This window comes from Oncorhynchus kisutch, linkage group LG6, assembly GCF_002021735.2.
Source record: "Oncorhynchus kisutch isolate 150728-3 linkage group LG6, Okis_V2, whole genome shotgun sequence".
NCBI lineage: Eukaryota > Metazoa > Chordata > Actinopteri > Salmoniformes > Salmonidae > Oncorhynchus > Oncorhynchus kisutch.
Window position 1 is genome coordinate 3,856,027 of NC_034179.2, and position 19,762 is coordinate 3,875,788.

The 19,762-nt window shown below is 42.7% G+C and overlaps 1 protein-coding gene across 1 annotated transcript in view; it reads left to right on the forward strand.

The window, feature by feature from the left end:
* The window catches only part of palm2akap2 (PALM2 and AKAP2 fusion), an 89,542-nt gene extending 83,974 nt beyond the window's left edge, over positions 1-5,568 (forward strand). Inside the window, exon 7 of the mRNA XM_031826011.1 lies at positions 1,303-5,568. Coding sequence (XP_031681871.1) covers positions 1,303-2,132 — 830 coding nt within the window. The 3' untranslated portion in view covers positions 2,133-5,568. The remainder of the gene's footprint in view (positions 1-1,302) is intronic.
* The last annotated feature ends 14,194 nt before the right edge of the window (positions 5,569-19,762 follow it).

A 19,762-nucleotide genomic window follows, 5' to 3' on the forward strand; every position in this document is an offset into this window, starting at 1 on the left:
GTTATAACACATTAAAACTGGAGATACCCTGGGACTGGACTGGTTATAACACATTAAAACTGGAGATGCCCTGGGACTGGTTATAACACATTACAACTGGAGATACCCTGGGACTGGTTATAACACATTAAAACTGGAGATACCCTGGGACTGGTTGTAACACATTACAACTGGAGATACCCTGGGACTGGTTATAATACATTACACCTGGAGATACTCTGGGACTGGTTATAACACATTACAACTGTAGATACCCTGGGACTGGTTATAACACATTACACCTGTAGATACCCTGGGACTGGTTATAACACATTACAACTGTAGATACCTTGGGACTGGTTATAACACATTATAACTGGAGATACCCTGGGGCTGGTTATAACACATTAAAACTGGAGATACCCTGGGACTGGACTGGTTATAACACATTAAAACTGGAGATACCCTGGGACTGGACTGGTTATAACACATTACAACTGGAGATACCCTGGGACTGGACTGGTTATAACACATTATAACTGGAGATACCCTGGGACTGGTTATAACACATTAAAACTGGAGATACCCTGGGACTGGTTATAACACATTACAACTGGAGATACCCTGGGACTGGTTATAACACATTACAACTGGAGATACCCTGGGCTGGTTATAACACATTACAACTGGAGATGCCCTGGGACTGGATTGGTTATAACACATTACACCTGGATATACCCTGGGACTGGTTATAACACATTATAACTGTAGATACCATGGGACTGGTTTTAACACATTATAACTGTAGATACCCTGGGACTGGTTATAACACATTATAAATGTAGATACCCTGGGACTGGTTATAACACATTATAACTGGAGATACCCTGGGACTGGTTATAACACCAGTGTGTTGATGGAAAATGGCTTGTCAGAACCAATGTGTTGATAATTTTTTGTCCTGCTGTGCTAACCTCGTAACCATATGGCAACCATGTGGTAACATGCTATATTCTGTGTGTCCAATAATATTTTAGTGGTACCATGCTATATTCTGTGTGTCCAATAATATTTTAGTGATACCATGCTATATTCTGTGTGTCCAATAATATTTTATTGGTAGCATGCTACATTGTCTCCCCTTCTGTGTGTCTCCCTTGTCTGTCTGTCTGTAGCGATGTACCCCATGGTGATGTGCCCATTGTAGGACTTTAATGGTAACGATATGATGTCTTCTGTCTGTCTGTAGCGATGTACCTCATGGTGATGTGCCCATTGTAGGACTTTAATGGTAACGATATGATGTGTTCTGTCTGTCTGTAGCGATGTATGCCATGGAGATCAACGTGGAGAAGGACAGGAAGACAGGCGACACCAGGATCCTGTCAGCGTCTTCCGTCAGCCCTGACGAGGTGCCCCAGCGTGGGGTCAAGGTCTTCGACGACGGCCGGAAGGTTGTCTATGAGGTCCGCTCGGGGGGGTCCACCACCCTGGAGAATGGGGTACACCCCTGGAGCTCCCAACAGGTGGACGAGCTGATGCAACGGGTCGGGGTGCCCGCCGGTCAGGCCGACGGGGGTAAGGCTAAGGTTACTATCACCCCTGTTGGTACTGGTGACACCAAAACCTCCCCCAGCTCCACTGACCACACAGATGAGCTCCCTACCACCTACACCACCCCCCCAGCCATCCGTAGCCCTGCCACCATGGCCCACAAGGTTCCCCAAGCTCCAGCCGCCCCTATCACAACCCAGCCTCCACCCCGTCAGGAGGTAACCTACGAGGGAGAGGTGCTGGAGGCTCCCCAGGCAACGGCGGAGAAGCCAGTCACTATGATCTTCATGGGCTACCATAACGTAGACAACCAAGATGAAACCAAGAGGCTGCTGGGATTCGACGGCACCATCAAGGCTGAGATCGTCCTGATCGATGACGACGATGAGAAGTCGTTACGGGAGAAAACAGTCACCGACGGTTACTCCGTAATCGACGGCAACGCCGCCGACCTGGTGTCCGGCGCCCGGCCGCTCAGCGACACCACCGAACTGTCGTCGGAGGGGAAGGACGAGAGCTCTGCCACAGCCACCAAGGAACTCCCCTCCCCAGCAGGTATAGAGAAGAAAAACCGTTGCCATTGCTGTACTATCATGTGACCTCCTTACTTTAACTACACTACCCACAACTCTCTAGTTTTTCCTGGGACTGCCGGGAGGGAAGAGCTCGTTGGTTCATCGAGGCTCTGATCCTCCTCCTCCCTAAACCCTCCTCTTCCTCATCCTCTTCCTCCTCGTGGCTACTAACAGAACCTCCACCTGCCCTCTGACCTCTGGGACCTGGCTGGGGTTACAGCACTCTCTTTATCTGACCTTTGACATACAACCTCTCTCCTCTGTGAGCTGGTTGTGTCCAAACCTTGACCCCCTCTGTGAGCTGGGGAAGCAAAGCATCCTGTCTCATCTCTAGCCTTTCTGAGTTGACCCTAGACAATGATCTCGGGTCAGTTGTTCCTTTCCCCCAATAACGGTTAAGGACAGGATTGGGAGAGGGGCAGCTGATCCTGGATCTTTAGCTAGGGGAAACCTCACACCGGAGGACAACACTACCAGAGCAGACCAGAGCAGACCAGAGCAGGGGTTTGGTTGGACAGTCAGTTGCTAGTTTATGTATACACAACATATTGTAGTGTGGTGGTTACTAACTGTTATTTGGGAATAATCAACATTGAGAATAGACAACAAGGACACCATCAAAACAAGCATGTCACATAAAGAAAGAAATTGTCTGTAAGAAATAGGCTACAATACAGTGATTTAACTTGACTGTCTTGTTACAGAACTGAATCTGAAGATGAAAGGGTCAGTTTGGGTGTTTGTGTGTCATTTAGATTGGCTCATATCTCAACAAACATCTATCAGCCACTCCTGAACACTATCTATCAGCCACTCCTGAACACTATCTATCAGCCACTCCTGAACACTATCTATCAGCCACTCCTGAACATCATCTATCAGCCACTCCTGAACACTATCTATCAGCCACTCCTGAACATCATCTATCAGCCACTCCTGAACATCATCTATCAGCCACTCCTGAACATCATCTATCAGCCACTCCTGAACACTATCTATCGTCCACTCCTAAACACTATCTATCAGCCACTCCTGAACACTATCTATCAGCCACTCCTGAACATCATCTATCAGCCACTCCTGAACATCATCTATCAGCCACTCCTGAACATCATCTATCAGCCACTCCTAAACACTATCTATCAGCCACTCCTGAACATCATCTATCAGTCACTCCTGAATGCTATCTATCAGCCACTCCTGAACACTATCTATCAGCCACTCCTAATACACTATCTATCAGCCACACCTGAACACTATCTATCAGCCACTCCTGAACACTATCTATCAGCCACTCCTGAACACTATCTATCGTCCACTCCTAAACACTTTATACACTACATGACCTGCTCGTCGAACATCTCATTCCATAATCATGGGCATTAATATGGAGTTGGTCCCCCCATTAGCTGCTGTAACAGCCTCCTCCCATTGCTGCTGTTACTTGCTTCCATTCAGCAACAAGAGTATTAGTGAGGTCGGGCACTGATGTTGGGTGATTAGGACTGGCTCTGATGTTGGGTGATTAGGACTGGCTCTGAGGTCGGGTGATTAGGACCGGCTCTGATGTTGGGCGATTAGGACTGGCTCTGATGTTGGGTGATCAGGACTGGCTCTGAGGTCGGGTGATTAGGACCGGCTCTGATGTTGGGTGATTAGGACTGGCTGTGATGTTGGGTGATTAGGACTGGCTCTGATGTTGGGTGATCAGGACTGGCTCTGAGGTCGGGTGATTAGGACCGGCTCTGATGTTGGGTGATTAGGACTGGCTGTGATGTTGGGTGATTAGGACTGGCTCTGATGTTGGGTGGTTAGGCTCTGATGTTGGGTGATTAGGACCGGCTCTGATGTTGGGTGATTAGGACCGGCTCTGATGTTGGGTGATTAGGACTGGCTCTGATGTTGGGTGATTAGGACTGGCTCTGATGTTGGGTGATTATGCATAACCATGTGATGTAGTGTAGTGAGGGTTATGACATGTCATTGGTTGATAATGTGACATAGTCTAGTGAGGGTTATAACATGTGAAATAGTGTAGTGGGGGTTATAACATGTCATTGGATTAACCATGTGACATAGTGTAGTAAGGGTTATAACATGTCATTGGGTTGATAATGTGACGTAGTGTAGTAAGGGTTATAACATGTCATTGGGTTGATAATGTGACATGGTGTAGTAAGGGTTATAACATGTGAAATAGTGTAGTAAGGGTTATAACATGTCATTGGGTTGATAATGTGACATAGTGTAGCGGGGGTTATAACATGTCATTGGGTTGATAATGTGACGTAGTGTAGTGGGGGTTGTGCTGAGGGTCAACTTGAGGTCCAGTTTGTATGGCAGACCTTAGTTTACAAGTATTGTGGGGCTCTGGTCTAAAGTAGTGCACTATATAGGGAATAGGGTTCCATAGGGCTCTGGTCTAAAGTAGTGCACTATATAGGGAATAGGGTTCTATAGGGTTCTGGTCTAAAGTAGTGCACTATATAGGGAATAGGGTTCTATAGGGTTCCTGTCTAAAGCAGTGCACTATATAGGGAATAGGGGGCCATTTTGACACAGCCAGTGTTTTGAGTTGAGAATAATAATTATAACGATGCGTGTAAGTAACGACAAGGCCTTGACTGAATGTTGTGTCACACAACCTGCTTTCCATTTGGCTCCCTACATAAAACACCCATAGGGCTCTGGTCTAAAGTAGTGCACTATATAGGGAATAGGGTTCCATAGGGCTCTGGTCTAAAGTAGTACACTATATAGGGAATAGGGTTCCATAGGGCTCTTGTCTAATGTAGTGCACTATATAGGGAATAGGGTTCCATAGGGCTCTGGTCTAAAGTAGTGCACTATATAGGGAATAGGGTTCCATGAGGCTCTGGTCTAAAGTAGTGTACTATATAGGGAATAGGGTTCCATGGGGCTCTGGTCTAAAGTAGTGTACTATATAGGGAATAGTGCTCTGGTGTAAAGTAGTGCACGACATAGGGAATAGGACACAGTCATACGGTTTCAGAACCAACAGAGCTTCTGAGATGTGTAAAGAATGTCTACTGTGGTGAAACAACTGCCTCTCTGTCTAAACCTAACGTACTGGGACATATTCAACAACAACCTTGAAACAAACCACTTTTCAACCCAAAACTAACAACAACAAACTAACGAATGCTTTCATTTTTCATAAAGCTGAGGAGTCATTTTTTGTTTCACCATCCCGTTTCCTTTTTCTGAATTCAGGATCATCACTGTCTTTAATATCTCACAAACACATTCACCTCCGTTCTTCTTTCAATCCTTTCAGTCCAGCCTGCCAGTCAGTCAGCCAGCCTGTCAGCCAGCCAGCCTGTCAGCCAGCCTGCCAGTCAGTCAGCCAGTGGTCTGTTGTAGTAGTGAATCTCTATCTATCTCCCTCTGTATGGTAAATTAACTAGTCTAATAAACAGATTTCTCCACTGTGTCCTTCCTCCTTTGTCTTTGCTATGATTCTTTCTCTAACTCTTCTTCCAAAATCAGGACACTAATCTACCTCATCTTTGCACTACACTACAATACCCTACTCTACCTCTACTCTACCTCTACTCTACTCTACCTCTACTCTACCTCTACTCTACCTCTACTCTACCTCTACTCTACCTCTACTCTACTCTACCTCTACTCTACCTCTACTCTACCTCTACTCTACTCTACCTCTACTCTACCTCTACTCTACCTCTACTCTACCTCTACTCTACTCTACCTCTACCCTACCTCTACTCTACCTCTACTCTACCTCTACTCTACCCTACTCTACCCTCTACTCTACTCTACCTCTACCCTACCTCTACTCTACCTCTACTCTACCTCTACTCTACCTCTACTCTACTCTACTCTACCTCTACTCTACCTCTACTCTACATCTACTCTACCTCTACCTCTACTCTACTCTACTCTACCTCTACTCTACCTCTACTCTACTCTACCTCTACCCTACCTCTACTCTACCTCTACTCTACCTCTACTCTACCCTACTCTACCTCTACTCTACTCTACCTCTACCCTACCTCTACTCTACCTCTACTCTACCCTACTCTACTCTACCTCTACCCTACCTCTACTCTACCTCTACTCTACCCTACTCTACCTCTACTCTACTCTACCTCTACCCTACCTCTACTCTACCTCTACTCTACCCTACTCTACCTCTACTCTACTCTACCTCTACCCTACCTCTACTCTACCTCTACTCTACCTCTACTCTACCTCTACTCTACTCTACCTCTACCCTACCTCTACTCTACCTCTACTCTACCTCTACTCTACCCTACTCTACCTCTACCTCTACTCTACCCTACCTCTACTCTACTCTCTCTACCTCTACCTCTACACTACCTCTACTCTACCTCTACTCTACTCTACCTCTACTCTACCTCTACTCTACTCTACCTCTACTCTAATCTACCACTACTCTAACACTACTCTACTCTACCCCTACCTCTACTCTACCTCTACTCTACCTCTACTCTACCTCTACTCTACTCTACCTCTACCCTACCTCTACTCTACCTCTACTCTACCTCTACTCTACCCTACTCTACCTCTACCTCTACTCTACCCTACCTCTACTCTACTCTCTCTACCTCTACCTCTACTCTACCTCTACTCTACCTCTACTCTACTCTACCTCTACACTACCTCTACTCTACCTCTACTCTACTCTACCTCTACTCTATCTCTACTCTACCTCTACTGTACTCTACTCTATATCTACCTCTACGCTACCTCTACCTATCTACCACTACCCTACCTCTACCCTAACACTACTCTACAACTACTCTAATCTACCACTACTCTACCAATACTCTAACACTACTCTAATCTACCACTAGTCTACCACTACTCTTCCACTACTCTACTCTACCACTACTCTAACACTAATCAACAACTACTCTACTCTACCACTACTCGACCACTACTCTACAATACCACTAATCTACCACTACTATACAACTCCTCTACCACTACTCTACCAATACTTCAGCACTGTTCAACCACTACTCTACCACTACTTTACTCCACCACTACTCTACCACTACTCTAATCTACCACTACTTTACTCTACCATTACCCTAGCTCTACTCTACTACTACTCTACCACTCCTCTACCACTAATTTAAAACTACTCTACCACTACTCCACCTCTACTCTACCACCACTACTATACCAATATGCCATCACTACTCTACCACTACTCCACCTCTACTCTACCACTACTCCACCTCTACTCTACCACCACTACTATATCACTACTATACCACTACTCAACCACTACTCTACTCTACAACTACTATACCACTACTCTACCACTACTCTACTATACCACTATTCTACCACTTCTCTACTCTACAACTACTCTATTCTACTACTACTCTACCACTACTCCACCACAACTCTACTCTACAACTACTCGCTCTACAGGTATTCTAGCTCTACTCTACTCTACCACTACTCTATTCTTCAATAACATTACTCCTCTAACACTGCTTTGCCTCTACCACTACTCTACTCTTGTGCTACAATACTATCCCACTACTATACTCTCCCACTATGCTACCCCTACTCTAAAACTAGTCTACAACTACTATACCACTACTCTATCACAACAAATCCACTACTCTACCATTACTCTACAACTACTATACCAACACTATACCACTCCTCTACCACTACTCTACCACCACTCTACCACTACTCCACAACTACTATACCACTACTCAACCACTACTACACCACTAATCTACCATTACTCTACAACTACTATACCTCTACTCTACCACTACGTTACCTCTTATCTACTCTACTCTACTCTACTCTACTCTACTCTACTCAAACTCTACTCAAACTCTACTCTACCTCTACTCTACTCTACAATACTCAACCTCTACTCTACCCTACTCTACCTCTACACTACATCTACTCTACTCTACCACCACTCTACTCTAACACAACTCTACTCTACATCTACCTCTACCCTATCTCTTCCTATCTACCACTACCCTACCGTACCCTACCCTACCCCAACCCTACCTATCTACCACAACCCTAACACTACTCTGCAACTACTTTAATCTACCACTACTCTACCAATATTCTACCACTACTCTAATCTACCACTACTCTACCACTACTCTACTCTACTCTACCACTACTCTAACACTACTCAACAACTACTCTACTCTGCCACTACTCTACCACTACTCGACCACTACTCTACAATACCACTAATCTACCACTACTATACAACTCCTCTACCACTACCAATACTTCAGCACTGTTCAACCGCTACTCTACCACTACTTTACTCTACCACTACTGTACTCTACCATTACCCTAGCTCTACTCTACTACTACTCTACCACTCCTCTACCACTAATTTAAAACTACTCTACAACTACTATACCACTATTCAACCACTACTTTACCACTACTCCACCTCTACTCTACCACCACTACTATACAACTATTCCACCAATACTATACCACTACTCTACCACTACTATACCACTGCTCTACCACTACTCTACTCTACAACAACTCTACCATACCACTACTCTACCACGGCTCTACTCTACAACTAATCTATTCTACTACTACTCTACCACTACTCTAACACTACTCTAACACAACTCAACAACTACTCTACTCTACCACTACTCAACAACTACTCTACTCTACCACTACTCTACTCTACCACTACTCTACTCTACCACTACTCTAACACTACTCAACAACTACTCTACTCTACCACTACTCTACCACGTCTCTACCACTACTCGACCACTACCATACCTCTACTCTACCACTACTCTACCCCAACTATACCACTACACTACCACTACTCTACTCTACCACCACTCTACAATACCACTACTCTACCACTACTATACCACCATTCAACCACTACTCTATCACTACTCCACCTCTACTATACCAATATGCTACCACTACTCTACCACTACTCTACTCTACTCTACCACTACTCTAACACTACTCAACAACTACTCTACTCTGCCAGTACTCTACCACTACTCGACCACTACTCTACAATACCACTAATCTACCACTACTATACAACTCCTCTACCACTACCAATACTTCAGCACTGTTCAACCGCTACTCTACCACTACTTTACTCTACCACTACTGTACTCTAACATTACCCTAGCTCTACTCTACTACTACTCTACCACTCCTCTACCACTAATTTAAAACTACTCTACAACTACTATACCACTATTCAACCACTACTTTACCACTACTCCACCTCTACTCTACCACCACTACTATACAACTATTCCACCAATACTATACCACTACTCTACCACTACTATACCACTGCTCTACCACTACTCTACTCTACAACAACTCTACCATACCACTACTCTACCACGGCTCTACTCTACAACTAATCTATTCTACTACTACTCTACCACTACTCTAACACTACTCTAACACAACTCAACAACTACTCTACTCTACCACTACTCTAACACTACTCAACAACTACTCTACTCTACCACTACTCTACCACGTCTCTACCACTACTCGACCACTACCATACCTCTACTCTACCACAACTATACCACTACACTACCACTACTCTACTCTACCACCACTCTACAATACCACTACTCTACCACTACTATACCACCATTCAACCACCACTCTATCACTACTCCACCTCTACTATACCAATATGCTACCACTACTCTACCACTACTCCACCTCTACTCTACCACCACTACTATACCCCTACTCTACCACTACTCTACTATACCACTACTCTACCCACTTCTCTACTCTACATCTACTATATTCTACTACTACTCCACCACTACTCTACTATACCACTACTATACCACTACTCTACTCTACCACTTCCCTACTCTACCACTACTCTATTCTTCAATAACACTACTCTAACACTGCTTTGCCTCTACCACTACTCTACTCTTGTACTACAATATTATCCCACTACTCTACAACTACTCTACCACTACTCTACTCTAACACTACACTACCTCTACTCTAAAACTAATCTCCAACTACTATACCACTACTCTATCACAACAAAACCACGACTCTACCATTACTCTACAAATACTATACCACTCCTCTACCACGACTCTACCATCACCCTACCACTACTTAAGCACTATTCTACCACTACTCCACAACTACTATACCACTACTCAACAACTACTACACCACTAATCTACCATTACTCTACAACTACGATACCACTACTCTACCACTACGTTACCTCTTATCTACTCTACTCAAACTCTACTCTACCTCTACTCTACACTACTCTACCTCTAATATACTCTACACTACTCTACCTCTACACAACATCTACTCTACTCTACCACCACTCTACTCTAAATCTACTAATTCTACAACTACTCTACCGATACTCTAACACTACTCTAATCTACCACTACTCTACCACTACTCGACCACTACTCTACAATACCACTAATCTACCACTACTATACAACTCCTCTACCACTACTCTACCAATACTTCAGCAATGTTCAACCACTACTCTAGCACTACTCTAGCACTACTTTACTCCACCACTACTCCACCTCTACTCTACCACCACTACTATACCAATATGCCATCACTACTCTACCACTACTCCACCTCTACTCTACCACTACTCCACCTCTACTCTACCACCACTACTATATCACTACTATACCACTACTCAACCACTACTCTACTCTACAACTACTATACCACTACTCTACTACTACTCTACTATACCACTATTCTACCATTTCTCTACTCTACAACTACTCTATTCTACTACTACTCTACCACTACTCCACCACAACTTTACTCTACAATACTCGCTCTACAGGTATTCTAGCTCTACTCTACTCTACCACTACTCTATTCTTCAATAACATTACTCTAACACTGCTTTGCCTCTACCACTACTCTACTCTTGTGCTACAATACTATCCCACTACTATTCTCTCCCACTATGCTACCCCTACTCTAAAACTAGTCTACAACTACTATACCACTACTCTATCACAACAAAAACACTACTCTACCATTACTCTACAACTACTATACCGATACTATACCACTCCTCTACCACTACTCTACCACCACTCTACCACTATTCTACCACTACTCCACAACTACTATACCACTACTCAACCACTACTACACCACTAATCTACCATTACTCTACAACTACTATACCTCTACTCTACCACTACGTTACCTCTTATCTACTCTACTCTACTCTACTCTACTCTACTCAAACTCTACTCTACCTCTACTCTACTCTACACTACTCAACCTCTACTCTACTCTACCCTACTCTACCTCTACACAACATCTACTCTACTCTACCACCACTCTACTCTAACACAACTCTACTCTACATCTACCTCTACCCTATCTCTTCCTATCTACCACTACCCTACCTTACCCTACCCTACCCCAACCCTACCTATCTACCACTACCCTAACACTACTCTGCAACTACTTTAATCTACCACTACTCTACCAATATTCTACCACTACTCTAATCTACCACTACTCTACCACTACTCTACTCTACTCTACCACTACTCTAACACTACTCAACAACTACTCTACTCTGCCACTACTCTACCACTACTCGACCACTACTCTACAATACCACTAATCTACCACTACTATACAACTCCTCTACCACTACCAATACTTCAGCACTGTTCAACCGCTACTCTAGCACTACTCTACCACTACTTTACTCTACCACTACTGTACTCTACCATTACCCTAGCTCTACTCTACTACTACTCTACCACTAATTTAAAACTACTCTACAACTACTATACCACTATTCAACCACTACTTTACCACTACTCCACCTCTACTCTACCACCACTACTATACAACTATTCCACCAATACTATACCACTACTCTACCACTACTATACCACTGCTCTACCACTACTCTACTCTACAACAACTCTACCATACCACTACTCTACCACGGCTCTACTCTACAACTAATCTATTCTACTACTACTCTACCACTACTCTAACACTACTCTAACACAACTCAACAACTACTCTACTCTACCACTACTCTAACACTACTCAACAACTACTCTACTCTACCACTACTCTACTCTAACACTACTCTAACACTACTCAACAACTACTCTACTCTACCACTACTCTACCACGTCTCTACCACTACTCGACCACTACCATACCTCTACTCTACCACTACTCTACCCCAACTATACCACTACACTACCACTACTCTACTCTACCACCACTCTACAATACCACTACTCTACCACTACTATACCACCATTCAACCACTACTCTACCACTACTCCACCTCTACTCTACCACCACTACTATACCCCTACTCTACCACTACTCTACTATACCACTACTCTACCCACTTCTCTACTCTACATCTACTATATTCTACTACTACTCCACCACTACTCTACTATACCACTACTATACCACTACTCTACTCTACCACTTCCCTACTCTACCACTACTCTATTCTTCAATAACACTACTCTAACACTGCTTTGCCTCTACCACTACTCTACTCTTGTACTACAATATTATCCCACTACTCTACAACTACTCTACCACTACTCTACTCTACACTACCTCTACTCTAAAACTAATCTGCAACTACTATACCACTACTCTATCACAACAAAACCACGACTCTACCATTACTCTACAAATACTAAACCACGACTCTACCACGACTCTACCATCACCCTACCACTACTTAAGCACTATTCTACCACTACTCCACAACTACTATACCACTACTCAACAACTACTACACCACTAATCTACCATTACTCTACAACTACGATACCACTACTCTACCACTACGTTACCTCTTATCTACTCTACTCAAACTCTACTCTACCTCTACTCTACACTACTCTACCTCTAATATACTCTACACTACTCTACCTCTACACAACATCTACTCTACTCTACCACCACTCTACTCTAAATCTACTAATTCTACAACTACTCTACCGATACTCTAACACTACTCTAATCTACCACTACTATACAACTCCTCTACCACTACTCTACCAATACTTCAGCAATGTTCGACCACTACTCTAACACTACTCTACCACTACTTTACTCCACCACTACTCTACCACTACTCTACTCTACCACTACTTTACTCTGCCATTACCCTACCTCTACTCTACCACTCCTCTACCACTACTCCACCTCTACTCTACCACAACAACTATACCAATATGCCACCACTACTCTACCACTACTCCACCTCTACTCTGCCACCACTACTATACCACTAATCTACAACTACTCAACCACTACCATATCACTACTCTACTCTATAACTACTATACCCCAACTCTACCACTACTCTACTATACCACTACTCTACCACTTCTCTACTCTACAACTACTCTATTCTACTACTACTCTACCACTACTCCACCACAACTCTACTCTACAACTACTCTACTCTACAGGTATTCTAGCACTACTCTACTCTACCACTTCCCAACTCTATCACTACTCTATTCTTCAATAACACTACTCAAACACTGCTTTGCCTCTACCACTACTCTACTCTTGTACTACAATACTATCCCACTACTCTACAACTACTCTACCACTACTCTACTCTCCCACTAAGCTACCTCTACTCTAAAACTAATCTACAACTACTATACCACTACTCTATCACAACAAAACCACTACTCTACCATTACTCTACAACTACTATACCAATACTATACCACTCCTCTACCACTACTCTACCACCACTCTAACACTACTTAAGCACTATTCTACCACTACTCCACAACTACTATACCACTACTACACCACTATTCAACCACTACTACACCACTAATCTACCATTACTCTACAACTACTATACAACTGCTCTACCACTACTCTACCACTACTATATCACTACTCTTCCACTAAGTTACCTCTTATATACTCTACTATACTCTACCTCTACTCTACTCTACCTCTACTATACCTCTACTCTACCTCTACTCTACTCTGCCTCTACTCTACCTCTACTCTATGTCTACTCTACCTATACTCTACCTCTACTCTACTCTACTCAAACTCTACTCTACCTCTACTCTACTCTACACTACTTAACCTTTACTCTTCTCTGCACTACACTACTCAACCTCTATTCTACTCTACACTACTCTACCTCTACACTACATCTACTGTACTCTACCACCACTCTACTCTAATTCTACAACTACTCTACCAATACTCTAACACTACTCTAATCTACCACTACTCTACCACTACTCAACAACTACTCTACTCTGCCACTACTCTACCACTACTCGACCACTACTCTACAATACCACTAATCTACCACTACTATACAACTCCTCTACCACTACTCTACCAATACTTCAGCAATGTTCGACCACTACTCTAACACTACTCTACCACTACTTTACTCTACCACTACTCTACCACTACTCTACTCTACCACTACTTTACTCTACCATTACCCTAGCTCTACTCTACCACTACTCTACCACTCCTCTACCACTAATTTAAAACTACTCTACAACTACTACACCACTATTCAACCACTACTCTACCACTACTCCACCTCTACTCTACCACAACAACTATACCAATATGCCACCACTACTCTACCACTACTCCACCTCTACTCTACCACCACTACTATACCACTAATCTACAACTACTCAACCACTACCATACCACTACTCTACTCTACAACTACTATACCCCTACTCTACCACTACTCTACCCTACAACTACTCTATTCTACTACTACTCTACCACTACTCCACCACAACTCTACTCTACAACTACTCTACTCTACAGGTATTCTAGCACTACTCTACTCTACCACTACTTTATTCTTCAATAACACTACTCAAACACTGCTTTGCCTCTACCACTACTCTACTCTGGTACTACAATACTATCCCACTACTCTACAACTACTCTACCACTACTCTACTCTCCCACTACACTACCTCTACTCTAAAACTAATCTACAACTACTATACCACTACTCTATCACAACAAAACCACTACTCACCATTACTCTACAACTACTATACCAATACTATACCACTCCTCTACCACTACTCTACCACTACTTAAGCACTATTCTACCACTACTCCACAACTACTATACCACTACTCAACCACTACTACACCACTATTCAAACACTACTACAACACTAATCTACCATTACTCTACAACTACTATACAACTGCTCTACCACTACTCTACAACTACTATATCACTACTCTACCACTAAGTTACCTCTTATCTACTCTACTATACTCTACCTCTACTTCTACTCTACCTCTACTCTACCTCTACTCTACTCTGCCTCTACTCTACCTCTACTCTACTCAAACTCTACTCTACCTCTACTCTACTCTACACTACTTAACGTTTACTCTTCTCTGCACTACACTACTCAACCTCTACTCTACTCTACACTACTCTACCTCTACTCTACCTCTACTCTACTCTACACTACTCAACCTCTACTCTACTATACACAACTCTACGTCTACACAACATCTACTCTACTCTACCACCACTCTACTCTAAGACAACTCTACTCTATATCTACCTCTACCCTACTTCTACCTATCTACCACTACCCTACCCTACCCTACCCTACCCTACATATCTACCACTACCCTCCCTCTACCCTACCACTACTCTACAACTACTCTAATCTACCACTACTCTACAACTACTCTAATCTACCACTACTCTACCACTACTATACCACTACTCTACAACTACTCTAATCTACCACTACTCTACCACTACTCTACAACTACTATACCTCTACTCAACCACTACTACACCACTAATCTACCATTGCTCTACAAATACTATACAACTACTCTACCACTACGTTACCTCTTATCTACCACTGCTCTACTCTACCCTACCACAAAAACTATTATTCTCTACCCTACCACTACTCTACAACTACTCTACAACGACTCTACCACTACTCTACCACTACTCTAATCTACCACTACTCTACTCTACCACTACCCTACCACTACTCTACACTACCACTACTCTAACACTACTCAACCACTAGTCTAATCTACCAATACTCTAATCTACCACTCTTCCACCACTACTCTAAAACCACTCTACCTCACATCTACCACTACTCTACAACCACTCTACCAGCACTCTACCACTACTTGACCACTATTCTACCACTACTCTACCACCACTATACCACCACTCTACAACCACTCTACCACCACTCTACCACTACTTGACTGCTATTCGACCACTACTCTACCACTACCCTACCACTACTCCAACGCTACTCTACCACTACTCCATCACTACTATACCACTAATCTACCACTACTATACCACTACCCTACCACTTTTATACCACTAATCTACCACTATTCCACCACTACAATACCACTACTCAACCACTACTATACCACTCATCTACCATTACTCTACAACTACTATACCACTACTCCACCACTACTATACCACTCATCAACCACTATTATACCACTAATCTACCATTACTCTATAACAACTTTACCACTACTATACAACTACTCTACCACTACTATACAAAAACTCTACAACTACTATACCAGTACTCTATCACTACTCTACTCGACCACTACTCTACTCACCACTACTCTACCACTACTCTTCCACTGCTCTACCTTTACTCTATCACTACTCTACTCTACCACTACTCTACCACTACTCTACGACTACTCTACTCTACCACTACTCTATCACTATTCTACCTCTACTCTAAAACTACTCTACCACTACTCTACTCTAACCTACCACAACTCAACCCTACCACTTCTCTACACTTACTCTACCTTACCACCACAACTATTCTACCACTACTCATCCTCTATTCAACCAGTACTCTACCTCTACTCTATATCTACTACTCTACCACCACTCAACCACTACTCTATATCAAATCTGCTCTGCCCTTCTACTAAAACGAATCTTCTCTACCCTATCTCTACTCTACCACTATTATAATCTACCACTAATCTACTCTAGTACTATTCTTCCACTGTCTACTCTACCTCGACACTACCACTACTCTACCACTACTCCACATCAACTTGACTCTACACAACCACTTAAACTACTCTTCTCTACCACTCCTCAAACCACTCCTCTACCACCACTAAACACTACTCTACCACTACTCCAGCACTACTCTACCACTACTATACCAATACTATACAACTAATATACCACCACTCTACCAATACTCTACTCTACCACTACTACATAACTCCTCTACCACTACTCTACTAAACTTTACACTACTATACAACTACTCTATAACAATTATACCACCACTCTACCACTACTCTAACAAAACTCTACCACTACTAGACTATTCCTCTACCACTACTCTACCACTACTATACCACTCCTCTACCACTACTCTAACATAACTCTACAACTTATTTCTACTACCACTACTCTAGATCTGCTCTACAACTACTCTACTCTACCGCTACTCTACTCTACCACTACTCTGCTCTACCACCACTCTACCTCAACTCAAAAACTACTATACCACTACTCTACTCTACCGCTACTCTACTATACCACTATTTACCACTACTCTACCACCACTCTACCTCAACTCTAAAACTACTATACCACTACTCTACTCTACCGCTACTCTACTATACCACTATTTACCACTACTCTACCACTACTCTATACTCTACCACTACTCTATACTCTACCACCACTCTACCTCAACTCTAAAACTACTATACGACTAGTCTACTCTACCACTACTCTAACACTACTCTACCACTACTCTACAGCTACTATACCACTACTCTACCACTACTACTCTACCACTACTCTACCACTACTCGATCACTACTCTAAACGGCTCTACCACTACTCTACCTCCACAATACCTCTAGTCTACCACAACAATACCACTATTCTACTCTACCTCTACCTCTATGCTACAACCACAAAACCACTACTCTACCACAACAATACCACTATTCTACTCTACCTCTACTCTGCCACTACTCTACTTTATCATTACTCCAACACCATTCTACTCTACTCTACCACTGCTCTACGCTACCACTACTCGACCACTACTCTACCACTATTCTACCACTACTCTACTCTACCACTACTCAACCACTACTCTACCACTATTCTACTCTACCACCACTCGACCACTACTCTACCAGTATTCTGTCACTACAATACTCTACCACTATTCTACCACTACTCTACTCTACCACTAGTCTACCTCTCCTCTACCACTATTCTACCACTACTCTACCATGACTCTACCACTAATATAAAACTACTCCACAACGAACATACCACCACTCTACATGTACTCTGCTCTACCACAATTCTACTCTACCACTTCTCTACCACTACTATACAACTAATCCACATCTAAAATACCACCACTCTACCAGTACTCTACTCAACCACAACCACTACTCTACCACTACTCTAGCACTCCTCTAACACTACTTTTCAACTACTCTTAAGTAACTGATTTGCCTAGTTAAATAAAAGTAAAATAAAATAAACATCTACTCTACACTACCACTACTATACCTCTTCACTAATCTACTCTACACTACCACTACTATACCTCTTCACTAATCTACTCTACACTACCACTACTATACCTCTTCACTAATCTACTCTACACTACCACTACTATACCTCTTCACTAATCTACTCTACACTACCACTACTATACCTCTTCACTAATCTACTCTACACTACCACTACTATACCTCTTCACTAATCTACTCTACACTACCACTACTATACCTCTTCACTAATCTACTCTACACTACCACTACTATACCTCTTCACTAATCTACTCTACACTACCACTACTATACCTCTTCACTAATCTACTCTACACTACCACTACTATACCTCTTCACTAATCTACTCTACACTACCACTACTATACCTCTTCACTAATCTACTCTACACTACCACTACTATACCTCTTCACTAATCTACTCTACACTACCACTACTATACCTCTTCACTAATCTACTCTACACTACCACTACTATACCTCTTCACTAATCTACTCTACACTACCACTACTATACCTCTTCACTAATCTACTCTACACTACCACTACTATACCTCTTCACTAATCTACTCTACACTACCACTACTATACCTCTTCACTAATCTACTCTACACTACCACTACTATACCTCTTCACTAATCTACTCTACACTACCACTACTATACCTCTTCACTCATCTACTCCACCTGGACACAAACACTAACTCTACCCCTACCACTAATCTACTCTAAAACAACTCTACAACTACTCTACCACTACTTTACTCTACCACTACTCTACAACCACAATACCACTACTATACCATTAATCTACTGTACCACTACCGTAACACTACTCTATACTCTACCACCACTCTACCTTAACTCCACAACCACTATACCACTACTCTACTCTAACACTACTCTACAACTACTATACCTCTACTCTACCACCACAATA